This window comes from Aquarana catesbeiana, linkage group LG11, assembly GCF_042186555.1.
Source record: "Aquarana catesbeiana isolate 2022-GZ linkage group LG11, ASM4218655v1, whole genome shotgun sequence".
NCBI classification, from domain to species: domain Eukaryota; kingdom Metazoa; phylum Chordata; class Amphibia; order Anura; family Ranidae; genus Aquarana; species Aquarana catesbeiana.
Window position 1 is genome coordinate 30215554 of NC_133334.1, and position 27329 is coordinate 30242882.

The 27329-nt window shown below is 42.3% G+C and overlaps 1 protein-coding gene across 3 annotated transcripts in view; it reads right to left on the bottom strand.

The window, feature by feature from the left end:
* The window catches only part of OSBPL5 (oxysterol binding protein like 5), a 209883-nt gene that overhangs the window by 12436 nt on the left and 170118 nt on the right, over positions 1–27329 (bottom strand). For all 3 annotated transcript variants that reach the window (XM_073604157.1, XM_073604155.1, XM_073604156.1), the window contains 5 exons: positions 22053–22151; positions 19091–19188; positions 15635–15724; positions 13756–13892; positions 6442–6627 (listed from right to left, as the gene is read on the bottom strand). In XM_073604157.1, coding sequence (XP_073460258.1) covers positions 6442–6627; positions 13756–13892; positions 15635–15724; positions 19091–19188; positions 22053–22151 — 610 coding nt within the window. The remainder of the gene's footprint in view (positions 1–6441; positions 6628–13755; positions 13893–15634; positions 15725–19090; positions 19189–22052; positions 22152–27329) is intronic.

Below are 27329 nucleotides of genomic sequence, written 5' to 3' on the forward strand. Positions count from 1 at the left end.
TATGTTTTTTGTATTTTTATTTTTCAATAAAGGACTTTTCAAATGTTTGGGTATCTTTAATTTGAGGTTATATATTATTATTATTATACAGGATTTATATCGCGCCGACAGTTTACGCAGAGCTTTACAACATTAGGGCAGACAGTACAAGTACAATACAATTCAACACAGGAGGAATCAGAGGGCCCTGCTCGTTAGAGCTTACAATCTAGTGGTTTGTTGGAATGAATAGGGGTACCAACTACCCCTTTTCTCATTCGTGTAGGATGGTGCCAGTATGTGGATGCCCCCTTATTTTTAAAGGGGGCTTCCAGATTCCAATACGCCCCCTGCTTGTAGACCCCGACAACCACCAGCCACGGTAGTGAGGCTAAGGCCCTTGTCCATGTTAAGGGCACGTGGTCTAGTATGGTTCAAGAGGGGGAGGGGTGCACCCTTCCCCCCCACCACACCTCACCCTTTCCTGGCCAGGGTGTGGTATTTATTTTTGGGGGGACCTCACACTTTTTTTTTGCGTGATACAAAAAAAATCCATAAAATGAATTTGGGTGGAAGACAGCCCTGGACTGGTGCTGCTAGAGGCTTCCTAGTGGCAGATTACTGTGTGGAGGATATATAAAAAAATAACTTCCAATGGGTTATATCCCAATTGTAGGTGATATGTGATAGACTCCGTTGGGGTCTAAGGCTGCTACATTTCTGATAAGAGCAATGGGGGTGTGGAAACACTTTGGTGATTGGAGAGGAGCGTCCAGTGTCCAGAAAAATGCCTCACTTGATGATTTTTATAGTTGTTTATTAAAGATAAAGATATACAAGTGGATTCAATGTGTTTTGGAGGCATTGCCTCCCCCTTCTTCAGAGCTGGTTTTCTTGGAGAATGGTTAGACACTGAGAGTATTAAATATATTTAATCAGGGGCTCTGCAGTATGTTGGACACCGAACGATCCTCTCCAATGACCCAAGTATACCAGAAACGAAGGGCATTTTTTCATGAGAACCTGTCATTTGCCCTGCAACTACAGATGTGTTGGCATGAGTATAGGGCACCAGACCTTGAACACCGATGGAGCTCCCACTAGTGGCTCCCTTCCACCATTTGAATGGCAAGAGCCAGTGGCCGTGTCTCTCCCCACAAAGCAAGTGCTGACAAGTTGGGTGGCAAGACTCAGTGATCTGTGATGATGACTACCTTGCTTCTCTGAATACGGGCAATGCAGTTAATTTCTTTAATTCTGTATACAATCACCTGGACCAAGACTGGACATCTCACTGAGGACATGAAGGAACCTTTCCTGGGGCTCTCAAAGCAGAGAAATTACAATTATTTTCAGCTACCTGCATCCTCCTCCTCATCTTTTTTAAAATTTTGCCTTCCACTTTTGTACCAGCTTCTCTTCTCTATTTATAGAGCACACCCACGCTTGGCCTGAATCACCGCTCGCTCTGCTCTGAGGAAAAAACTGCTTCTCAATTAGGGTCCTGGCACACGATGTATAAACGCCAGATCTTCCTGGCAGAAAGTTCCTGGCCGGAAAATGCGAGTATGGTCCATATATTTTGTGCATTTATACACTATATTGTCAAAAGTATTAGAACGCCTGCTTTTACACACACATGAGCTTTAATGGCATCCCAGTCTTAGCCCATAGGGTTCAATATTGAGTTGGCCCACCCTTTTCAGCTAAAACAGCTTCAACTCTTCTGGGAAGGCTGTCCACAAGGTTTAGGAGTGTGTCTATGGGGATGTTAGACCATTCTTCCAGAAGCGCATTTGTGAGGTCAGGCACTGATGTTGGACGAGAAGGCCTGGCTCGCAGTCTGCGCTCTAAATTCATCCCAAAGGTGTTCTAACGGGTTGAGGTCAGGACTCTGTGCAGAACCAGTCAAGTTCCTCCACTCCAAACTCGCTCATCCATGTCTTTATGGACCTTGCTTTGTGCACTGGTGCACAGTCTTGTTGGAACAGGAAGGGGCCGTCCCCAAACTGTTCCCACAAAGTTGGGAGCATGAAATTGTTCAAAATGTCTTGGTATGCTGACGCCTTAGGAGTTCCTTTCACTGGAACTAAGGGGCCAAGCCCAACCCCTGAAAAATAACCCCCACACCATAATCCCCCCTCCACCAAATGATTTGGACCAGTGTACAAAGCAAGGTCCATAAAGCCATGAATGAGCGAGTTTGGGGTGGAGGAACCTGATTGGCCTGCACAAAGTCCTGAACTCAATCTGATAGAACACCTTTGGGATGAATTAGAGCGGAGACTGCGAGCCAGGATTTCTCGTCCAACATCAGTGCCTGACCTCGCGATTCTGGAAGAATAGAGTGTATGTGTATATGTGTGTAAAAAATCTGTTTGCTCCCACACTGCTATCTAATAGGGCAGAGATGTTATTTACACACATGATTGCATGTATTCACGTGTGTAATATTTGTTTTTTTACTGATTTAAACATGACCTGATGTTTATGCACCTGTGAGTACAGGAATAGGCTGCATTCCAATCAATGGAAAAAATTAAAAAAACTTGAACATAACTTGCATCATTTTTGGCAATCTGCCTGCAAGATCCCTTAGATATACAGTACAAATAAGGAAATATATAGCACAATATATAGTACAAATAAGGAAATATATAATACAATATATAGTACAAATAAGGAAATATATAATACAATATATAGTACATATAAGGAAATATATAATACAATATATAGTACATATAAGGAAATATATAGCACAATATATAGTACAAATAAGGAAATATATAATACAATAAATAGTACATATAAGGAAATATATAACACAATATATAGTACAAATAAGGAAATGATTTGTAAAAAATTCTAGGTTATTTCCAGTAATAAAGTCTTGTTGTTAAAGTCGCTTATAAAGCTGTACTTTAAACCCCTAGCAAAACACAAAGTGCAGTTCTGATGAAGTTAAAACAAATCTTCACGCCGAAACACATGTTTTATAATCTTAAAACGTGTTAGTGGCCACCCCCTTTCCCTCACCCTGTAGCAAGGTCCCAGGCAGGCCTCCTTCGGTCTAATGAGGACCTCCAGGGCCAGAGATAGCTGACATCCTTCTGTATATGGTGGGTTGTGAGGCATGGTGGATGCAGAGTAGTTAAAGTTATTGGGCGCCAGACACTTCTTGAATGCAAAAGAGAGTTTATTTCTCTTAACAAACTTTTTTGGGGGAGAGAGGGTTCGGGCCAGGACACCCTTAGATAGTTGCAAGTTCAATTGTCAGACTCTGAGACTTCAACAGGAGGACAGCCATGCAGGGAAAAGGCATCCGGCAAGACGCCACATCTGCATGTGTAGGAATGCTGTCTCCTATGGCAACAGTCTTTAACAGTTCCTAACACCAAAGGTAACAGCCCCTTCACTTCCACTATTATTATTATTTCAGGTACTTATATAGCGCCGTCAATTTACGCAGCGCTTTACATATACATTGTACATTCACATCAGTCCCTACCCTCAAGGAGCTTACAATCTAAGGTCCCTAACTCACATTCATATACTAGGAACAATTTAGACAGGATCTAATTAACCTACCAGCATGTCTTTGGAGTGTGGGAGGAAACCAGAGTACCCGGAGGAAACCCACGCAGGCACAGGGAGAACATGCAAACTCCAGGCAGGTAGTGTCGTGGTTGGGATTCGAACCAGCGACCCTTCTTACTGCTAGGCGAGAGTGCTACCCACTACACCACTGTGCCGCCCTACTCACTACAATCACTCCTTGTAGTTCTTCAGCCCACTGAGCTCCCAGTCTCTCTCTCACTAGACCCACTGATTCACTGCCACTGAATCCCTTGAGCTCCTCCAATCTTCACGGTAGTATCTTCCTCAAGCGTCACCCCCGCTTCTCTGCTGGGTCCCTAGCTTGGCACTCCAGATACTTCTCAAGCTTCACCCCACTGGCCTGCTCGGTCCCTGGCTTGACACACAAGGCTGCTCTGCAAGCGTCACCTCCGCTGGATGGGTCCCTGGCTTGATACCCACAGAAGTTTCCCGATTCTTCACCGTCTCCGGCTGGTGAGAATACTTCTCCGGTACTTGCTTCAGCTACTCACTGTGGTCTCCGGTAATAAGGTGGATGGTCCGTTACTGGCGACAGCTTCCCCTCTACCTCCGACCATGACAGGTTCTCCAGCCAGCAGAACCATCACTTCTGGTTGGACTGCAAGCCGCAATCCCAACCCTGCGCTGCTCTCTTGCTTCTGGATAGGCCCTCAGACAGCCTAGCAGCCAGATATCCCCGGGATAGGCCCAATCTCTGGCCTAGCAGCCCGGGCAATACAACACACGTCCACCCAGACAGCCGTCCAGGTGGCACAGAACCCAGATCACCTGACTCCACACAAATATATAGGTTCTCCCAGCAGGCTAAGGGATTTAAGAAAACTCCTGCCCATTGGCTGGGATACCCCATATGCCCATAGCCTGACCTTGCAGTGCCCTTCTCATATCTAATGCCACCAGGTACCCGGCCACCTAGCGGCAGAAGAGAGAAGTGCAGCAATTACAGACTTACAGTGATATCAATTGATCCTCAACAATTAGCCAAGGTAACTATACCTAGCAGGTAAATTTAGGAGCAACCCTGCCTAAATACCAGGGTGCTACATCTATATATATATTTTTTTTTTCACTGCCCTACTGACGCCGTTAGTATATATACACACGCATATGTGTTTGAGCTTTGGGGTGCACACCATAATGCAATAAGCTGTGCACACCTATGTCAGGCACTGATGTTGGACAAGAAGGCCTGGCTCGCAGTCTCTGCTCTAATTTATCCCAAAGGTGTTCTATTGGGTTGAGGTCAGGACTCTGTGCAGGCCAGTTAAGTTCCTCCACCCCAAACTCGCTCATCCATGTCTTTATGGACCTTGCTTTGTGCTGGTCCACGTCATTTGGTGGAGGGGGGATTATGGACCTGACCCCATCCAACATCAGTGCCCAACCTCACAAATGCGTTTCTGGAAGAATGATCAAACATTCCCATAGACACACTCCTAAACCTTGTGGACGGCCTTCCCAGAAGAGTTGAAGGGAGAGCCAACTCAATATTGAACCCTACGGACTAAGACTGGGATCCTATTAAAGTTCATGTGCGTGTAAAAGCACGCCTGAGTGAGAGCAATAATTCTAGCACCAGACCTTCTCTGTATCTCTAAACTGGTAGCCTGCAGAAATGTTTAAAGCGTCGCCTATGGAGATTTTTAAGTACCATAGTTTGGCGCCATTCAACGAGCATGCGCAATTTTAAAGCACAACATATTGGGTATCTATTTACTCGGTGTAACGTCATCTTTCATGTTATATAAAAATTGGGGTATATATTATGTTTTTAAAAAAATATATATATATATTCTATGAAAGTGTATTTTTTCTGAAAAAAAAATTGTTTAAAAAACCGCTGCGCAAAAACCGTTTGACATAAAAAAACTGCCATTTTATTCTCTAGGGTCTCTGCTAAAACAAATATAATGTTGGGGGTTCTAAGTAATTTGCTAGCAAAAAAATACAGATTTTTACTTGTATATAACACATACAGTGGAACCTTGAAATACGAGCATAATCCGTTCCAGGAGAATGCTTGTAATCCAAAGCACTTGCATATCAAAGCGAGTTTCCCCATAGAAGTCAATGGAAACTAAGATAATTTGATCCGCATTGACTTCTATTACATGCAATACTGCATGTGGCCAGAGGTGGGGGGGGGCGCTGGACAGCCTTGGAAATACTCGGGGACAGCTCGGAAAGCCTCGGAAACACTCGGGAACTGAGTATTTTCGAGTGTTTCAGAGTATTTCTGAGTCATTCCGATTATTTCCGAATGGCTCCGAACCGTTCCGAGTGTCCCCGAACTCGTCTTTCAAAACTCGTTACTCGTAAACCAAGGTTCTACTGTATCAGAAAAAGACTAGGTCCTTAAAAAAGAAGTATGTTTTGTTTTTTTTGTTTTTTTTAGAATCATACTTACCTAGGTGGATGCAGCATCGGTCCCCTGTTGGCTCTAAGACTGAGAACTGAGTGATTGAACACTGCCGATCGCTCTGTTCTCACAGTTTCCCAAGCAGAGAGCTGGTGACTGTCCGTGTCTGCCCTGCGCCCCCCCCCTCCCCTTTGCTCACTGGAGCGCTGAGCTGTAGAGGGGGCAGGAGCGGCCGGCTCAGGCACTCAGTGGCTCGCTGAGAGGCTGAGTCGGGTGCCAGTCCAGGCATGTGGACGTATCCCGACTCCAATGTCACTATCTTGCCCCAGCCTGGACTGGCTTTGTGACGTCAGCCAACAGTGGGCTTCAGAAGTACAGCCAAACGAGCATGACTGCAAAAAAGTTCAAATATTTCTTGAGCATCAGTATGAAGAAAATATTGTCTAGACGTTGTAGCCATTTACATTTCACTAAGCACTTACTCTTCATGCTTATATCTCCATTCTTTCTGGAAGTCATCATATATGAAGAGCTGGGGCATCCATTCCTCGTCTTTATCTTTTCGCTCCTTTGCTGACTTCCTCTGTGCATCCTCTATAATGTACTTCTCATCCGTAGCCTGGTTTTGGTTTCCATCATGGATAGCGCTCGTCACATGCTGCCACAACCTGGAATACATTCAGATCGAAAGATCCTCTACATTAGTGGTCTCCAAACTGCTGCCCGGGGGCCAGATGTGGCATTTTGCTTGCTTTTATCTGGCCTTTGGGATAATATTTTCATCCACAGATACCAATGATGGGGCATAATCCCCCCCCACTGACACTAATGAAGGGGCAGAATTCTTCCCAATGCCACCAATGATGGGGCACCATTCCTCCCATTGACACCAACGATGGGTCACGATTCCTCCCATAGACACCAATGATGGGGCATTGAGATAAAGGGTTCTGGGAGCCTGGTCCCCAACCAGGGCTTACCAAGGAAAATTAACTCCACCTTCATTCCTGTGCTTTCCCTTTATTTGTTACCTAGTTTTTGGTTCATCCATCTTATGTACTTTATTTTACCCAGACTCCAGCCCCTCATAGTTACATAGTAGGTGAGGTTGAAAAAAGACACAAGTCCATCAAGTCCAACCTATGTGTGTGATTATGTGTCAGTATTACATTGTATATCCCTGTATGTTGCGATCGTTCAGGTGCTGATCTAATTGTTTCTTGAAACTATCGATGTCCCCCCTGAGACCACCGCCTGTGGAAGGGAATTCCACATCCTTGCCACTCTTACAGTAAAGAAGCCTCAACGTAGATTAAGGTTAAACCTCTTTTCTTCTAATTTTAATGAGTGGCCACGAGTCTTGTTAACCCCTTCCCGCCGACCGAACGCACATATGCGTCCTCGGCTTTCCGGGGTTATACCGGGATGATGCCCGCAGCTGCAGGCATCATCCCGGTACCGTTGTTTTCAGCGGGCGATCGGCTACCCGAATATAACAACCGATGCGGCTAAAAGCCGCTCGGCTGTTATACCGGAGGAGCGGGAGGGGACATCCCCCCCCTCCCGCCGCCTCCCGCCGCTGTTACCGGGCCTCCCGTGCGATCGGGAGGCCCGGTGTCCATTCGGGAATCTCCGGCGGCTGGGGGCGGGCTGGAACGAAGCTGTGAGCGGCTTCGTTCCAGCCTTCTAATTGTAAACGCGGAAGCGACGTCATGACGTCACTTCCCGTTTACTCGGCTGCCAATGGCGCCGAATTTAAAAAAGTACACAGTATTCAGAATCGCCGTTTTCGGCGATCTGAATACTTTGAAGTGTAAAGGAGGGATGGGGGGTCTTTTAGACCCCCCATCCCTCCATAAAGAGTACCTGTCACCACATATTACTGTCACAAGGGATGTTTACATTGCTTGTGACAGCAATAAAAGTAAAAAAAAAAAAAAAATTTTTAAACACAATTTATAAAAGTACAAAAATAAATAAAATAAATAAAAAAAAAAAAAAAAAAAAAAAATTTTTAAAGCGCCCCCGTCCCCGCGAGCTCGCGCAGCGAAGAAAACGCATACGGAAGTCGCGCCCGCATATGTAAACGGTGTTCAAACCACACATGTGAGGTATCGCCGCGATCGTCAGAGCGAGAGCAATAATTCTAGCCCTAGACCTCCTCTGTAGCTCAAACCTGGTAACCGTAAAAAATTTTTAAAGCGTCACCTATGGAAATTCATAGGTACCGTAGTTCGTCGCCATTCCACGAGTGCGTGCAATTATAAAGGGTGACATGTTTGGTATCTATTTACTCGGCGTAACATCATCTTTCACATTATACAAAAAAATTGGGGAAACTTTACTGTTTGGATTTTTTTAAATTCATGAAAGTGTCACTTTTCCAAAAATTTGCGTTTAAAACACCGCTGCACAAATATCGTGTGATAAAAAATATTGCAACAATCGCCATTTTATTCTTTAGACTCTCTTCTAAAAAAATATATATAATGTTTGGGGGTTCTAAGTAATTTTCTAGCAAAAAATACGGATTTTAACTTGTAAACACCAAATTTCAAAAATAGGCTTAGTCATGAAAGGGTTAAACTCCCTCAACTTGTTAGTTTCCCCCAGTCGCCACGGGAGACCCCACTGGTGATGCCGTGTGCACACCAGGACTTGGGTAGGCAGTCTTACATCCCTCCCTTTCCCCCCCCCTGTACAATATACATTTTTATGAACTGTATATATTTATATATAATTTTTGTATATGACTGACTATATTGTCATTGATCTTGTGTCGATTAAATTACAGATGTTTTCCCTGATGAAGCGGCTCAGTCCACGAAACTAGTCGAAACACTGTCTATGACCAAGTCACTTATATTTTTAAGTTACTACTGACTCTAATTGTCATGTGCTATGTATCAATAAACTTTTTCTAAATTGTATATGTTTGTTTATATATATCAATTGTATCCCTTTTTACATTGTACCGAGATAGTCCATTTGCTCCTCTTTTCCTTGGTAAGCTCTGGTTGGGGACCAGGCTCTTGGATGATGGTACGACCCTTGCTTTAATACACATACCCATTGACATCCCCCTTAGAGGCCATCCATATTTTTCTAACGATGGGGTATTGTTTATTTCCACTGATGTCAGGACCACTTCTACTCCCAATGGCCACAGTCCAGCACCTCCTAAAGTCTGAAGGACAGTAAACTGGCCCTTCGTATAGAAAGTTGTAGACCCCTACTCTACATGAAGAACCGTCATGCCTGACGTGACTCAAGTGACAAAGTTCACTATGAAATAATAGGTTTCAGCTATTGAAAAAATGGTAACCACTTGCCAAGCAGTGACGTGACGTCACGCCGCTGGATTGGAAAGGCGATATCTCAGTCATCGCTGCAGCTGTAGCAATGTTCGAGATATTTTTTAGGGCCGCCAGTTCCCTTCAACGTAAAAGTAATCCATAAGAAGCCACTGATGTTGTTCCTCCCGCTGTGTGAGGTCCGAAACCGGAAGCGACGACCATTTCACCACTTCCGGCTTCGCTCTCATGTAAACAAGCCATTAGCGGCTCGAACAAGCATCCGATCAAACCGATCCTGGTTTGACCAGGTGCTTTGGAGGGCAGAGGAGAGATCTGAGGTCTAACAGACCCCAGATCTCTCAGTTAAGAGGACCTGTCATGGCCCATGCTATCACAAGGACTGTTGTCCATCCCTTTTTAATAGCAATAAAAGAGATTAAAAAATATAAAGATACAGGGGGATATTTACTAAAGCTAGAGAGTGCAAAATGTGGATCAACCCTGCATAGAAACCAATCAGCTTTCAGGTTTTATTGCCAAAACTTAAGTGAAGAAGCTGAGGTTAGAAGCTGATTGGTTACAATGCACAGCTGCACCAGATTCTCAGTACACCAGTTTTAGTAAATCTCCCCCACAGTGTCATTTAATAAATAAATAAAGGCACCCCTGTCCCCCCCATGCTTGCGCGCAAAGGCGAAAACATACGTAGGCCGCGCACACATATAAACAGTGTTTGCACCACACCTGTGAGGTATCGCCACAGACGTTATAGCGAGAGCAATAATTCTAGAACCAGACCTCCTGTGTGACTCTAAACTGGTAACCTGCAAGGGATTATAAAGCATCACCTAAGGAGATTTTAAAGTACCGTCGTTTGGTGCCGTTCGACGAGCGTGCATAATTTCAAAGAATGACATGTTAGGTATTTATTTACTCAGTATAACATCATCTTTTATATTTTACCAAGCAATTGGGTACTATATTGTGTTTTTGTGCATTAGGATTCACTAAAGTGTATTTTTCCCTAAAAAATGGCATTTGAAAAAAAAAACACTGCACAAATACCGTGTGAAATATAAAAATTGCAGCACCCACCATTTTATTCTCCAGGGCCTCTGTTTAAAAAAAATATATAATGGTTGGGGGTTCTTAGTAATTTTATAGCCAAAATATTTTGTTTTTTACATATACAGTATGTGAGAAGTGTCACAATGGGCCCGGTGTTAAAGTGAGTGTAAACGATCACCTTGTAAAATAATCCATTCAGTTGAAAATAGAAATGAAAGTCAAAAACTATTGTGTATAGATATAAAAAAAAAACATTATAAATACCCTTTTTTCACTTTTATATAAGTGATCACATTCCCTCTGTTCTCAGCTGCATAAGAGCAGGAGGAGGAGAAGCAGCAGCACTCTGAGCTTCCCAGTGAATGGCTGTGCAGCAGGGGCGTGTCAGGGCAAGTCTAATCATTGGAGGAGAGCAGGCTGAGTTCCCAGTTAGCTAGAGAACTGACCACGGGTGTGTTCTCCTGCTTAGTGTGGTCAGTTTTTAAACAGGAAAGCAGAAGGACTGGCAGGAACAGCAGGGATTTCACACAAAGGAAGCAATACAAAGAGAACAGGATACTTTGTTACAAGTACATGTTATACAGCAGGCACATATCAGGAATATGAAGTGTTGGGGGTAACAAACGCATTAAGCTGGCCATAACTGCAATTTGATAGAACGGTCAAATGTTTTAGCGAGTTTTGATGCATCACGTTTAGGGCAGCGAATTCATTTCAGTGGATTGCCCAACATGCGAAAATTGCATGAAATAGGTGCAGGCAACTTTTTTTTTTTTTTAACACATAATACTTTTTTGGTATGATTTTACGTGCACCTTAGGAAGAATTAATGGCACTGCTGTGCGCCTGCAAAAGGGACATGTTTATGTGAATTGTGGGAACATGCATGTGCATTTCCCCGTATCACACAAAGGTGAACCTAGCCTTAAACCTCGATTATTGGTGCCTCCTTCTCCTCCCCCAGCAATGCTGTCCCTGCAGCAGATCTTTGCCTGTCTGCAGGTCTCTTTAATGCTGAATTCTATGTTTCACTACACTAGTGTAATCACTGGTGATCACAAACTGCATGGCCTGGACAACACTGGGGTATACAATTGCTATGATGAAGAGAAGAATATAGTGAATAAAATATAGTGAACAGATTATATTAGAGGACCCCCTGTAAAGAAGACATGAGATAGTCTCATGCAAGAAGTAAGAAGGGTCGCTGGTTCGAATCCCAACTACGACACTACCTGCTTGGAGTTTGCATGTTCTCCCTGTGCCTGCGTGGGTTTCCTCCGGGTACTCCGGTTTCCTCCCACACTCCAAAGACATGCTGGGAGGTTACTTGGATCCTTTCTAAATTGTCCCTAGGTATGTATGAATGTGAGTTAGGGACCTTAGATTGTAAGCTCCTTGAGGGTAGGGACCGATGTGAATGTACAATGTATATGTAAAAGCGCTGCGTAAATTGATGGCGCTATATAAGTACCATAAATAAATAAAATAAATAAATAGTCAGCTCTCCAGTACTGCCGTCAAACCTCTGGCTAAAGATCCTGCAGAATTCAATGCATCTGGGAATGCATACATTCTGGTCTCCAGCTGTGCACAGCGGTTCAATCTGCTCGCCCCACTTACCGTTGTGTCCTGTAATAAAGTAGTGATGGCAGCAGGAACCACAGTGCAGTGGGGGGCCAGAGAGTTGACACTTCTGGAAGTGTCAGATTCTGCAGGATCTTTATCCAGTAGTTTCCCTAGAGCAGGGGACTCCAAACTTGATAAACAAAGGGCCAGTTTACTGTCCTTCAGACTTTAGTGGGGCCAGACTGTGGCCAGTGGGAGTGAATAATGCCCCATCTTTGTTATTAGGGAGAGAAATAGCGCCCCATCATGGGTGTCAGTGGGAGGAATGGTGCCCCATTGTTGGTGTCAGTGGGAGGAATAGTCCCCCATGATTGGGGTCAGTGGGAGGAATAGTGCCCCATCGCTCATATTAGTGGAAGGACTAGTGCCCTATCATTGGTGTCAGTTGGATGAATAGTGCCCTATTGTTGGTGACAATGGGAGGAATAGTCCCCATCATTGGGGTCAGTGGGAGGAATAGTGCCCCATCACTCATATTAGTGGAAGGAATAGTGCCCTATCATTGGTGTCAGTTGGATGAATAGTGCCCCATTGTTGGTGTCAGTTGGATGAATAGTGCCCCATTGTTGGTGTCAGTGGGAGGAATAGTGCCCCATTGTTGGTGTCAGTAGGAGGAATAGTGCCCTGTTGGAAGGCAACATGGTTCAATATCATATTTCTGGAGTTTTACTTCCTGGTTGATACAGCCAGGTGGCCTAAGTTGGAAGTTGCAAGTTGACCCAGCAGGATGTTCTTAACAAGGAGTCATGAATGGGAATTCATTGCAGGCCTCCTGAGGTGAGGGATAGGAGTAGAGGAAGACCCCCTGGAGAGGTGCAAATTCAAATTTCCTGTTACAAAACATCAAAAGGCCAGCTGTCACTGAAGATGACCTGGGTCGAATAGCGGTGATTCATGGACGAATGCTGCCCCTAGTGGACACTACAGCATGCTTCCTGGAGGATGGACAGATATTAAGAAGGACTGCCTCTTAAAGATTCTTATTGGATACAGATGGCTAGATAGGCTGGCAGTGGGTGTTGTCTGAGTGGGCTTTAAAAGTACTGACCGGCTGGAATAATGTCCTCTATTCTATTGAGCTCACCTGAAACAGCATTTAAAGGAAGACCTGACATTAATGTTGTTTTGTTTTATATGCTCTGTAATATTTTCTTTTAGTTTTTTTTATGTTAGCATTCCTATTTTCTTGGGAAATAACTAAGACCCTTGTTTAATTAAGCAGTGTGTTTATTTTTAATAGCTAACCTTATTATTATACCACCACTATTAACTATAACAGAGCTTTGATAGTCTAGCTAATTATAGGAATAGACAAATTAATACATAGTTATAATAAATAGGAGGAGTCCATAACCACCTAATATTTATTTCATGCCCCATCATTGGTTTTAGTGGGAGGAATAGTGCCCCATCATTGGTGTCATTGGGAGGAATGGTGCCCCATCATTGGTGTCATTGGGAGGAATGATGCCCCATCATTGGTGTCATTGGGAGGAATGGTGCCCCATCATTGGTGTCATTGGGAGGAATGGTGCCCCATCATTGGTGTCATTGGGAGGAATGGTGCCCCATCATTGGTGTCATTGGGAGGAATGGTGCCCCATCATTGGTGTCATTGGGAGGAATGGTGCCCCATTGTTGGTGTCAGTGGGAGGAATAATGCCTCAAGGGCTGGATAAAGGCAAGAAAAAGGGGCTGCAGTTTGGAGACCACTGCCCTAGACTACTGCAGTCTGTCTTCTTTACAAGGGGGTCCTGCATTTGGACTTGTACTTTAGACACCAAGTTGCTTTAAATTATTTACCTCTCTGACTCCATTTCTGTCTGCTCTTCAAACAGCACGATGTGCCGCTTCAACCTTTGTCTTCTAATGTCCGAGGTTGGATTCCAGAAAATGTCCCTGTCGCCACCTTGTACATCGTTTAAATACACTTCTCGATCCTAGAAAGAATATAGTTACAGAGCTGTTCAGCTAAATGTAAGGGTAAAGCCAGCCCACGCCACATTATACATAAAAAAGTGTTCCTTGTTTTTGTTGAATGTTACTGACTGCTAAAAAGGTAGTTAAAGTGTTTGTGAACCCATTTCTTTAAGTCTATGCCAGCCCCTCTAAATTAAAAATTAGTTCGTTTCCTTTCATTCGTTTTTTTTTTTCTTTCTTCAGAAATTCTAAAATTTCTAAAATTCAGAAATTCGGAAATTCAGAAATTTGGAAATTCGAAAATTCGGATTTTCAAATTTCCGAATTTCTGATTTTTCGAATTCGAAAATTCGGAAATTCAAAAAATAGAAAATCTGAAAAAAAGAAAGAAAGTCAGTAAAATTCAAAATAATAACTAACTAATAATAACTAACTATTAAATAGGTATTGGAATTTCCTTTCAAATTTGGCTGTTTGTGAACATAACGAATACAAATTTATCTGAAGTTACGAATTATCCAAACTAACGATTGTTGCATCGAAACAAATGGAATTAAACAAATTAATAATAAATAATAATAACAAAAAGGTTTGATTATTATTATTGTTATTTATTATTATTAGATCGTAATGTTCCATTTGTTTAGATGCGGCATTTATTTCAGATAATTCATAACTTTGGATAAATTCGTACTCATTACATTCACTAACAGCCAAATTTGAAAGGAAATTCCAATACCTATAATTTAATAGTTATTATTAGTTAGTTATTATTTCAGATTTTAGGGTTTTCGAATTTTCAGATTTTCATTCTTTTGAATTTTCAGATTTTCATTCTTATTTTCGGATTTTCCAATTTCCGAATTTCGAATTTCCGAAATTTCGAATTTCCGAATTAGAATTTCCGAAATTTCAAATTTTCCGAAATTTTGATTTTCCGAATTCCGAATTTCCGAAATTGCGAAATTTTGAATTTTCGGAAATTCAGAAATTGGAAATTCGGAAATTGGAAATTCGGAAATTTCCCAATTAACAAATTTGTCAAAATTCGTTAAAAAATTAATTCGGAACTAAACAAATTGCACATGTCTACATAGCACACTATGCAAGTCATTTTAAAAAACGAGTGTTGTAAATACCGATTTTCAGCTGTCTTTAGGCCGGTCACGTGACTCGTGGCCGCTTTACAGCTCAGATTAAGGGCTTCTGTGGGGGGCCGAGGTCTCCCTCTGACGTCAGCCGGGGAGATCATGTTGCTTCCCATAAAGCCCTGTCTCGGACCTGTAAGGCGGCCGCAAGTCACGTGACCGGCCTGAAGACAGCACAAAATCGTTATTTACAAGGCTTCTCCTTTGAAAGGATTTACATGCGGTATGCCAGTCTCTAATAGAGTGGCTGGCAGTGACCATTGTAGTTTTATTTTTTTTATAATAGCGGCGGGGCCGGAGCGGAGTCAGACACAGAGAGGGGAACTGACAGGCAGGAAGGAAGGGGGTGAGGGGGAGAGAGGAGAGCTGAGAGCAGGGCAGCGTGTGACGGAGGGACGCACTCTGACCACGGTGGTCAGGGCTGAGTAGCTCTGGTTAACGTGGTCAGTAGAGAGAGGAGGATACAGGAAGTGGCAGGATCAGGGAGGTTTTTTTTTACAGTTTAGAGGGGGACAGATTACACAGCGCAAGCAGTGTGCTGTTGAATCTGCTTTAAGGGACCAGGATCTGAATTTTATTTTTTTGGGGCTAACAAACACTTTAAAACTCCTCACCCAGTGCCCATCGAGGCTTGCCAGGAGTTCACCCGCCACTTTGATCTTTCCGCTGATCTGATTTAATGTGTCGCTTCCTCCAAAGAACGGCTGTAGGTAAAAAGACACAAGATAAGGAGGCTGCAGACTTTCAGCTATACATATTAATAATACAAAGGTTAACTAAAAAGTTGTAAGCTTCACCATAAAAATGGTGAAGGGAGGGGAGGTGGAACTTGACATATATCATCAGGGTGGATTTGATTTAAATCAAGTTGATTTAAATCACGATTTAAATCACTAGTAAAAAGGCTGGATTTAAATCATAATTTTTAAAGAGCAAATGTCATCTCTGTCCCGCAGAGGCTCCTCCTCTGACCCGCGGCTGACTCAGTGACAGTCCCATTCAATGGAGTGGCTGGTGATGCGGCGGAGACACAACAAGGTGAGGGACGTGGCGGCAGCAGGTGAGTGGATGCCGCTAACAGGCGCTGCCATGATGGATTTGAAATGACAGGTGCTCTTTAAATGTAAGGACTTATTCTCGCTGGTAGTTAGAATTTTTAATATTTGCAAACAAAATGAAGGTTTCCTATTTAGAATAATAAGCTGTCAGGTTAGTAAAACAGCGATATCAGAACTGATTTAATCATACAGTTTGTAGTGTACATAGATTTGCAAAACAATGGTATAAAGGAATATTCCTGAACGTTGGTTTATCTCGTGGTTATTGTAAATACGTGTGAATGCATCAATGCAGTGCATGTTATCTGAGCTTGCAGAGCTTGGATTAATTGAATGAGTTTACCAAAAATGTAAATATTGCAGAATATACAGCCTCATGCTACATATGGGTGGCACAGTGGTGTAGTGGGTAGCACTCTCGCCTAGGGTCACTGGTTCGAATCCCAACCACTACCTGCCTGGAGGTGCCTGTGTGGGTTTCCTCCGGGTACTCCGGTTTCCTCCCACACCCTAAAGACATGCTGGTAGGTTAATTGGCTTCTGTCCAAATTGTCCCTAGTATATGAATGTGAGTTAGGGACCTTATATTGTAAGCTCCTTGAGGGTAGAGACCGATGTGAATGTACAATGTATATGTAAAGCGCTGCGTAAATTGACGGTGCTATATAAGGCTGCTTTCACACTGGGGCGGTAGGGGGCGTCGGCGGTAAAACAGCGCTATTTATAGCGCTGCTTTACCGCGGTATTCGTCCACTAGTGGTGCGGTTTTAACCCCCCGCTGGCGGCCGAAAAAGGGTTAAAACCGCTCGTATAGCGCGGCTATAGCCGCGGTATTGCCGCGGTATAGCCGCGCTGCCCCATTGATTTCAATGGGCAGGAGCGGTTTAGGAGCAGTGAATACACCGCTCCTTCACCGCTCCAAAGATGCGGCTGGCAGGAGTTTTTTTCTTCTCCTGTCAGCGCACCGCTTCAGGGTGAAAGCCCTCGGGCTTTCACACTGAACAAACAGCAGCGGCTGTTTAGGGTCGGTTTTCAGGCGCTATTTTTAGCGCAATAACGCCTGCAAACCGCCCCAGTGTGAAAGGGGTCTAAGTACCTTAAAATAATAATAATAACTAAGCTCCATTTCATGCTGAATAAACTAAATTATTAATGTGTCTTAAATTGAAAACTATCTTTAGATAGATTTTTACTCCAAAAGCATTTTATTAAAATAAATGTGATAAAATTTTAAAAAATCGATTTAAAAGAAAAAAATCAGATTTTTAGATTTTTTTTTTTAAAATCATTGATTTATATCCACCCTGTATATCATCAATAATCCTTTCTATGTAAATACAAATGAACTATATGTCCAATGGTCGCTTTTTCTTTATTCTGTAGGAGATTGAATAGAGGTATGTGCAGAATAAATATAATTGCTAACCACACTGTGATCTGAGACCTTGATAGGAAGATAAATTATGATAAATAGAATAGAAAATAAAAGAATAAAATATAATAAAATAGAATAGAAAATAATAGAGTAAAACAGAATAAAATAGAAAAGAATAGAAAAAACAATAGCATAGAATAAAATAGAAAGAATATAACCGTCTTCTGAAATTTGAATGTCAAATAGAATGAATTAGAATTTGAATAGCATACTTTAGAATAAAATGAAAAATAATAGACTAGAATAGAAAATAAAAGAATAACAGAAAAAACAAAACAAAAAAAACCCCAAACAATAGAATAGAATAATAGAAAGAATATAATCATCTTCCAAAATTCTAATTTTGAATAGAATAGAATAGAGAGTTATTGAACAGACTAAATAAGAACTGAAAAGAAAAAACAATAGAATAGAATAGAAAGAATATAACCATCTTCTGAAATTCGAATAGAATAAATTCAAATTAGAATGCCGAATTTGAATCAAATTAGAAAACAAATTCAATTAATTTAACTAAACGAAATTATTTAAATAACAAATTGAAATGAAACAAAACACATTTTTTCGTTCTGCACATGTCTATAGACGATGCTGCCCTTTTAAGACTGGGGAATCTTCCAGCTGTACAAACAAATACAGTAAAACAAAGGGCACAAACACCTAGTGCATTATCCACAGCACTTTAATAAAAGATGTAAAATAATAGTATATACTCACAAAAGAAATATAAAGAACAGCAGTGTAAATGATCCAGGAACCCAAAGGTCAGCCCTTGAATGACCTCCTCTGGTTCAAATGGATGTCCTAAAGCCAGCCGACGCATTTCAGGGGACAGGTCCCTTCATCTCTTCCTCAGAGAAAGGTGCTGAAGAAGGAGGCATGTTCCCACAAAATGCATCAGCTGGCTTTAGGACATCCATTTGAACCAGGTGAGTGAGTTCCATCGAAGGGCTGACCTTCGGGTTCCTGGATAATTTACACTGCTTTTATTTACATTCCTTTTGTGAGTATATACTATTACTATTATTATGTATATTATTATTTTACATCTTTTAATAAAATGCTGGAAATTGCTAAAAATGTCACTACCCCGGGGAAGTTAATTCCCCACAACAGTCCCTCTCTCTTTTTACATCATAGCTCTCTCCTCTCCTGGGAGTGTCTAATTACTGTCTGTGCTGGGCCAGCTCTTCCACCACTCCCATTGCCTCCTTACATATCCCTTTGTGTAGCTGCTGGAGGAAGAAGCGAAGAGTGCCATGTCTGTTCACCGATCCTCAAATTGAAATCCTACATTCTCTCCAAACCATAACCTGCAATCTATTGACCAAGGCCCTCCCTTCCCCCATAATACTGCCAGGTATAAGACTGACCTCCATCCACCTAATATTCAATGTTTAACACTGGACGTCGTATCACCAAACTGACCTCATACTGTACCATTAAAGTGATTATCCATCTGTATCGCCCCATTAGTCAAATGTTGAAGCCACCCTCAGTGTTAATGCCCCCCCCCAAAAAAAAACACTATTCCTTGGAAAATGTAAGATTTTTTGAGGTTTTGAAAACACACATACCTTCAGCTTAAACTCCAGCTCCGTCACATACCCTGTCTTCTCACATTCTATTGTAACTTTACCTCCCAGCTCCATTGTCATTGTGCCGTACAACAGACCTAATAAAAATGTAATGATACAAACAGTTAAGCCTAGTAGATAACTCAGACCTCAAATACACAATGGCCCTATTTCATCTTAGCCTATGACCCAGGGTTTCTCAACCAGGGTTCCATGGAATTCTAGGGTTCCTCCAGAGATTGCTAAGGGTTCCTTGAGCAATTTCTGACACTGAGATAAGTTCCCACTGACACCAATGATTATTTGAGCTATCTGTAAGGGGATAATTCTTCCCACGGATCCCAAGTGCAAGGAACATTCTTTCCACTGACCATCATACTAATGTACACTGTGGGGTTGATTTACTAAAGGCAAATCCACTTTGAACTGCAAGTGCCTGCAGTGAACTTGGAAGTGCAGTCGCTTTAGATCTGAGGGGAAGATCAGAAATGAGGGGAAGCTCTGCTGATTTTATTATCCAATCACGTACAAGCAAAAATGCAGTTTTTTTATATTCCTTGCATGTCCCTCTCAGATCTACAGCGACTGCACTTCCAAGTGCACTTGCAGTGCACTTGGAGTGCAAAGTGGAGCTGTCTTTAGTAGATAAACCCCTATATTACCAAAAGTATTAGACACCTGCCTTTACACGCACATGAACTTTAATGGCCTCCCAGTCTCAGTCCATAGGGTTTAAAATTGAGTTGGCCCGCCCTTTGCAGCTGTAACACCTTTTAACTCTTCTGGGAAGGCTGTCCACAAGGTTTAGGAGTGTGTCTATGGGAATGTTTGACCATTCTTCCAGAAGCGCATTTGTGAGATCAGGCACTGATGTTGGATGAGAGGGCCTGGCTCACACTCTCCGCTCTAATTTATTCCAAAGGTGTTCTATCGGGTTGAGGTCAGGACTTCCTCCACCCCAAACTCGCTCATCCATGTCTCTATGGAAGAATGGTCAAACATTCACATAGACACACTCCTAAACCTTGTTGACAGATATGCAGGGTATTTGCCCCAACGAACAGCCTGCAATGCACTGGGCACTGCACGAAGCCGGCCGCAGCGTCTTTAACAACCGATGAGTCATCAGCTGTCAATGGGTTTCCCCGCTGACAGCTGCATTTAAAAATAAAAGTGCCGGTAAGAAAAATAAAGAAAAAAATGGCATGCCCCCCCCAATCCATACCAGGCCCATCAGGTCTGGTATGGATTTTAAGGGGAACCTCACGCCAAAATTGAAAAAAAAAAACTACGTGGGACCCCCCCCAAAATGCATACCAGACCCCTATCCGAGCATGCAGCCCAGCAGGTCAGAAAAGGGGAGGGGACGAATGAGCACTCCTCCTGAACTATACCAGGCCACATGCCCTCAACAAGTGGGGTGGGTGCTTTGGGGCAAGGGGGGCTCTGCCCCCCCACCCTAAAGCACCTTGACCCTATGTTGATGGGGACAAGGGCCTCTTCCCGACAACCCTGGACTGTGGTTGTCAGGGTCTGTGGGTGGGGGGGTTAACGGAATCTAGAAGCCCCCTTTAACATGGGCCCTCCCCTATGTGAATAGATATCGGGTACATCATAAAAAAAGTGTACCTTGATGTAAATCCATCGTCAATCACGCCACTTGTCGGACCCAAAAAATAGAAAACAATAAAAATGCTCTCGCCTCCTGGGAGCCCTCCGCTGTATGACCGCTCTGTGCTTTGACATTTCTGATATAGACAAGGGGCGGGGCCACCCAGCTACATCACCCGCTAGCACCACCCCTTCTGACATCACGTGATGTCACCACTCCCTTCTGATGTCATGTAATGTCACGTGATGTCAGAAGGGGGCAGTGCCACCGGGTGACGTAGAGACTGTAGTTGCAGTCATGACCCTGGTATCGGTGTTTTTTTGTGATGCTAAATAGGGATGGGCCAAACATCCCCCGGTTTGGTTCGCAGCAGAACTCCCAAACAACGAGATCCCCCCCCCTCCTGAACTATACCAGGCCACATGCCCTCAACATGGGATGGGTGGGTGCTTTGGGGCAGGGGGCAAAGCACATTGTCCCCATGTTGATGAGGACAAGAGCCTCTTCCCGACAACCCTGGGCTGTGGTGGTCGGGGTCTGCAGCCGGTGGGGCTTATCGGAATCCTACAGGCAGGAAGTAGTTAAAGTATGTAGAAAACCCAAATACTAAAATCCCATATAATTATAAGTATGTTAAAGTGGTTGTAAACCCCATTCATGAAATTTATTTCACAAATATATTTTACTTATCTCTCTCCAAAGCTCTAAGTGCCGTTTCTCTCTGCTCCATTCCTCTGTTATTAGCATGAGTCACTTCTGACAAGTTTTCCGACACAAGAGATAACAGCAGCTGAAAATTTGTGTCGGGGAGGGAGCTTAGAGGTAGATTAGCAGGGAGCTTGTCTATTCAGACTACAGCTCTGCATGTTCCTTCATTCCTCTGCCTATGAGGAGGCGGGTGTATCCCTTTCCTCCATTAAACTATCACACAGCGTAAGCCCAGACTCCCCACCTACTGCTGAAAGAGGACGAAAGATTCTTAACACGATCTGTACTTTTCAAAGAGTGTAGAAAAGGGGAAGACAGCAGATATACAAGTATTACTTTTCTAGGGAGATTTGTTACATCTCTGTTTATCGTCTGTTCACTTCACTGGGTGTATGGGAGGGTTTACATCCACTTTAATGTTATTTCAAAAGCCATTTTCAATGTTTAAAAAAACTGCTCCTTTTGAAGATAATCCCTGGTGATCTAACCATGAAGGTCCTTGTTCAGCTCAGCTGCCCCCACCTGGTGGACCCCAGAATGTGGGGACATAATGAAGTGGTTTGAAATAATATCAGTATAAGTAGCAGGCCGTGACTTATGCATCTCATTATGTAAGACACCTGGAACATATGTAAGCAGTACCTTTGCAATGAGCGTAGGGCATGGTGATGATGTAATCTTCCTCACGGGTCAGGAATGTAAGTCTTGCGTTCCCGTCTAATATTGCAGAGAGGGAATTACCTGTTAATGAAGACCATGAAAAATCCAGTAAGTCATGACCCAGAACTTAGAAGCCAACTTTGGCCACACTATTTTTTATATTTGGATAAAGCAGGTAAAGGTTAGAACCTCAAATTTTTATTGTCTGTATTTTTTGGGGGGGGGAATTTCGCTCGTATAGGTCTGTCCAAAAAATCAGTCTTGCATAGGTCATCCTTACTGGATATTGTCCTATATACAGTATCTTTTTGGCTTTGTGTCAAGCAATGCCTCTCTATATCTCTACTGTAATGGGCCAGTGTCCTTTTAATTTGGCAAAAAGCCAGTGAGTAATGCCATGGCAAAAACTTTTTTTTTGGGTTGATTTACTAAAACTAGAGAGTGCCAAATCTGCTGCATCTGTGCATGGAAGCCAATCAGCTTCTAACTTCAGCTTGTTCAATTAACTACCTCAATACCGGGCACTTTCACCCCCTTCCTGCCCAAGCCATTTTTCAGCTTTCAGCGCTGTTGCATTTTGAATGACAATTGCGCGGTCATGCTACACTGCACCCTAATGACATTTTTATATTTTTTTCCCTACAAATAGAGCTTTCTTTTGTTGGTATTTGATCACCTCTGCATTTTTTATTTATTGCGCTATAAACAAAAAAAGAGGGACAAGTTTGAAAAAACACAATATTTTTTACTTTTTGCTATAATAAATATCCAATTTTTTTTTTTTTTTTTTTTAACCAATTTTTCCCTCAGTTTAGGCTGATACGTATTCTTCTACATATTTTTGGTAAAAAAAAAATCGCAATAAGCGTATATTGATTGGTTTGCGCAAAAGTTATAGCGTCTACAAAATAGGGGATAGATTTATAGCATTTTTATTTATTTTTTTTACTAGTCATGGCGGCGATCTGCGATTTTTATCGTGACTGCGATATTGCGGCGGACATATCGGACACTTTTGACACATTTTTGGGACCATTCACATTTATACAGCGATCCGTGCTATAAAAATGCATTGATTACTGTGTAAATGTGACTGGCAGGGAAGGGGTTAACACTAGGGGGTGATCGAGGGGTTAATGTGTGTCCTAGGGAGGTGATTCTAACTGTGGGGGGGAAGGTACTGACTGGGGGAGGTGACCGATCGGTATCCCTATGTACAAGGGACACACCATCGGTCTCCTCTCCTCTGACATGACGTGGATCTGTGTGTTTACACACACAGATCCACGGTTCTGCTCGGTTGCTGGGCAATCGCGGGTGCCCGGCGCGCCCCCTAGTGGCTCGGGAGGGTGATCAGGTCATATAACGTCTGCGCAGAACGAAGAGCTGACTCGTCCCACCGTCATATGACAGTGGGCAGGCAGCTAGTGGTTAAGCTTTGACAAAAAAATATATATATATATATGGAAGCTGATTGGTTTCTATGCAAAACTGCACCAGATTTTGCAGTCTCCGGTTTTAGTAAATCAACCCCCTTATGTCTGCATATAAAATATCAATAATCTGAGCTTTTGTACCATAAAGTCACATCCATTATAATAGTTGTGCCCAGCATTCATTTTAAATTATAGAGAATACAGCTAGAATACAAATTCAGGGCTGGGTTTTCAGATCTTGATCCTGAAATCCTAAAGGATTTAGCATAACTTCCTCCACCATACCTGAAATCCCAACTTGTGGACATATCTGTAATGGTTCAATTGTATCCATAATGCAGAATACTCTCCTTTTTTTTACATGAAGAATAGTTTTGCCTTCTGATGTCCAAATGTATTTTTCTTTGCTATCTTGGCTGCCATTGCCGGATGAGAGCTGACAGATTGGCGGGCAATATATAAACTCCAGCTACACAAAATGACAGCTCCCATCCTGATTGGCTGATATACAACCTAACTCAGAGGTCAGACAAAGTGTACAACTCTTCAAATATCAAAATCCTGGACCAGTTCTGTCATAACGGAGTGTAATTAAAAAGTACGTAACTCTAGAGGTACCTCAAGTCGCAGTGAATATGTCATGTATGACCCAAAGACACACTTTCACATTTAGCAGTTATTATTTATATAGCAGCACAATTTTGCAGAGTACCATACAAACTGAGAATATATATATATATATATACAATGATATTAGAATGTGTGAAGCATAGGTGTGCACAGCCTATTGCATTAGGGTGTGCACCCTCAAAGCTCAAACACATGCATGTGTATACGATGCAGTGGACGATGTCAGTAGGGCAGTGGATGGTGTTCGTAGTTTTTATTTTTATTATTTTATTTTTTATTATTTTTTACAATTTCGTTTTTTTTATTTTTTTTTTACAATTTTTTTTTAGGATCCTCATTAGGGGGCTTTGCTGAAATATCAGGGGTTTAAACAGGGGGAATATGTGCCACACAGGGTGATTAGGGTGTGCCCCAGGCACACCTGGCACACCCTGTGCGCACGCCAATGGTGTGAAGACACAAGAATGACCAGGAATGAGGACCATGTCAAAATGACATTGCAAAAAGGAACATCATAGGCACTAGAAGTGAGGGAGGATAGGCAGCTGTAGTTTGATTGAATGTAAGTAGAGAATCTTTATAGAACAAAAGAGGTTTAACGTTAAACTACGTAGAGGGTTCTTTACTGTAAGAGCGGCAATTCCCTTCCACAGGCGGTGGTCTCAGCGGGGAGCATCGATAGTTTCAAGAAACTATTAGATAAGCACCTGAACGACCGCAACATACAGGGATATACAATGTAATACTGACACATAATCACACACATAGGTCGGACTTGATGGACTTGTGTCTTTTTTCGACCTCACCTACTATGTAACTATGTAATCGGACATGGTAGATCACTGATCTTGTGAATTAAGGATTAGATACTTAGAATGTTGGTGAATACCCAATGGCAAATGGAGGGAAGTTCCAGAGAAAAAGGACAACATGAGAGATGTCCTGCTTGTATGAATGATCACATTTGCGAGTGGGGAGTGTTGATAGTCCTGCCTGGGTTCTCCCTTTCTGGACTACAGGACACCTACCCCTTATGTTATGGAGATGAGAAGATTAGGAGTTCTGTGACCCAGCAGAAGAGAACTAAGGTAGGGCTTGCTACACTGCTTGGGGATTTTAGAAAATCATGGACCATTTAAATATGCCTAAACCATTCTGCTCTTCCCTACTACTAGGGGACCCTGTGGTGAAGCATCCCCACCACCATTTCTGATATCATTCCAACTCCAATGAAGAAGAAAAGTGTAGAAATCAAACAAGGAGAGTGGGATGTCCCCTTAATAGCTGTAGATGCTGTGCAGACATTGGCCCTGAGAGCTACAGGAAACCATAAAGTAAATTTTCCCAGCAATATTAGTTTTTGGTGCTCTGAGAGCCTCCAAAGCAACTTTTGCGCTCATACCTGTATATATGTGACATATGGTAGGGGCCTTAAAAGTTTCCATAAACTGTTGGCGCTATATAAATCCTGTATTATAATAATAATAATAATAATAATCTACAACACTCCATAACCTGCTTTCTAAGCTGATATTATTCAAGTTAATGATAAAAACTAACTGGCTTGTGTTATGTGAAATTTCCACTGTATATATAGCACAGTAAAAGATCCGGTACAGTATAATGCACAATTAGCATATTCTCTAAAATAAGAATGGCCCCGAGGCTTCCCTGTAATGCTGACAAGGCAGTTGTACAGTTTTTTAAGACAATTGTTGGAAATTTCCAGACTGTACTGTAAAGCTGCACGATTTTGGCTAAAATGAGAATCACGTTTTTTTTGCTTAGAATAAAGATCACGATTCTCGCGGTGTAACATCTTTATACAAAAAAATTGGGCTAACTTTACTGTTTTTTTTTTTAAATTCATTAAAGTGTATTTCTAAAAAATATTGCGTCTGAAAGACCTCTGTGCAAATACAGTGTGACATAAAATATTGCAACAACCACCATTTTATTCTACAGGTTTCTGCTAAAAAAATATATATATATATATATATATATATATATATATATATATATATATATTTATATATCATGTTTGGGTGTTCCAAGTAATTTTCTAGCATAAAATAATGGTTTTTAAAGAGGAAGTCCACCTAAATAAAAAATTATTAAAAGCCAGCAGCTACAAATACTGCAGCTGCTGACTTTTAATACATGGACACTTACCTGTTCTGGAGTCCAGCGATGTCGGCAGCCAAAGGCGATCAATCGCTCGGCTCTCTGCTGCTGCGTTGCGGCTTCATTTCCCGGTTCCCTACTGCGCATGCGCGAGTCGCGCTGCACGTCTTAACTGGTCCCCGCTATCTCCTGGGACCTGTGTGTTTCCCCGGAGACAGCGGGGGGGGGGTGCGGGATGGGGCGTGACTCCCGCAGGAGTCTATTCCAGGAAGTGGGTGCAAATACCTGTAGTAGACAGGTATCTGCACCCCCCTGAAAGGTGCCAATTGTGGCACCGGAGGGGGGGAGGAATCAGATGAGTGGGGTGGGTGGAACACCGCTTTAATTGTAATCAACAAATGTCAGAAAAGGTTTGGTCTTTAAATGGTTAAACTTCCTTCATTTACGCTAGAGTTCTTTCCTTTGATATAAGAACGAAAAGATACTTTGTTTCTACTTATTTGTGTGTTGTGATTAAACTTGTCAGGCTGCCAGGATTTTTTTTTCTTTCCCAGCTGTGAGAACTCTCTGCACTTGTTAGAAAGAATCCCATGCTGTTTAGAAGATCGGGAAGAGGAAAAGATTGCGATTTCGATTCTTAACGGTTAATCGTGCAGCTCTACTGTACTGTATCTTTATTAGGAATCTTTCTGGCAGACCTACCTTTCTATTGTTTTTAATTGGGATTATACGGAATGCTAATTCAGTAATTCATTCCAAATATGTAAGTGTAAAATGCTAAAACTGTTTATGGATTATTATATATATATGTGTGACACAATAGATGTTTATCTTGTTTTTCAATATATTTCTCTAGAATAGAAATTTCTCTTGCATATACCCACCCCTGAGGAAGGAGATACACACACTCCGAAACGCGTTGGGTGCAAGAGTATTTTATACTACTGTATCTACATTGATGTTAAATATGCATTCCGGATATTATATGTTACATGACTGATATGATTTTGTACCAAAACACTATTTTACTTTTCATGTGCCTTAAAAGTCCACCATTAGGGGATTGTCT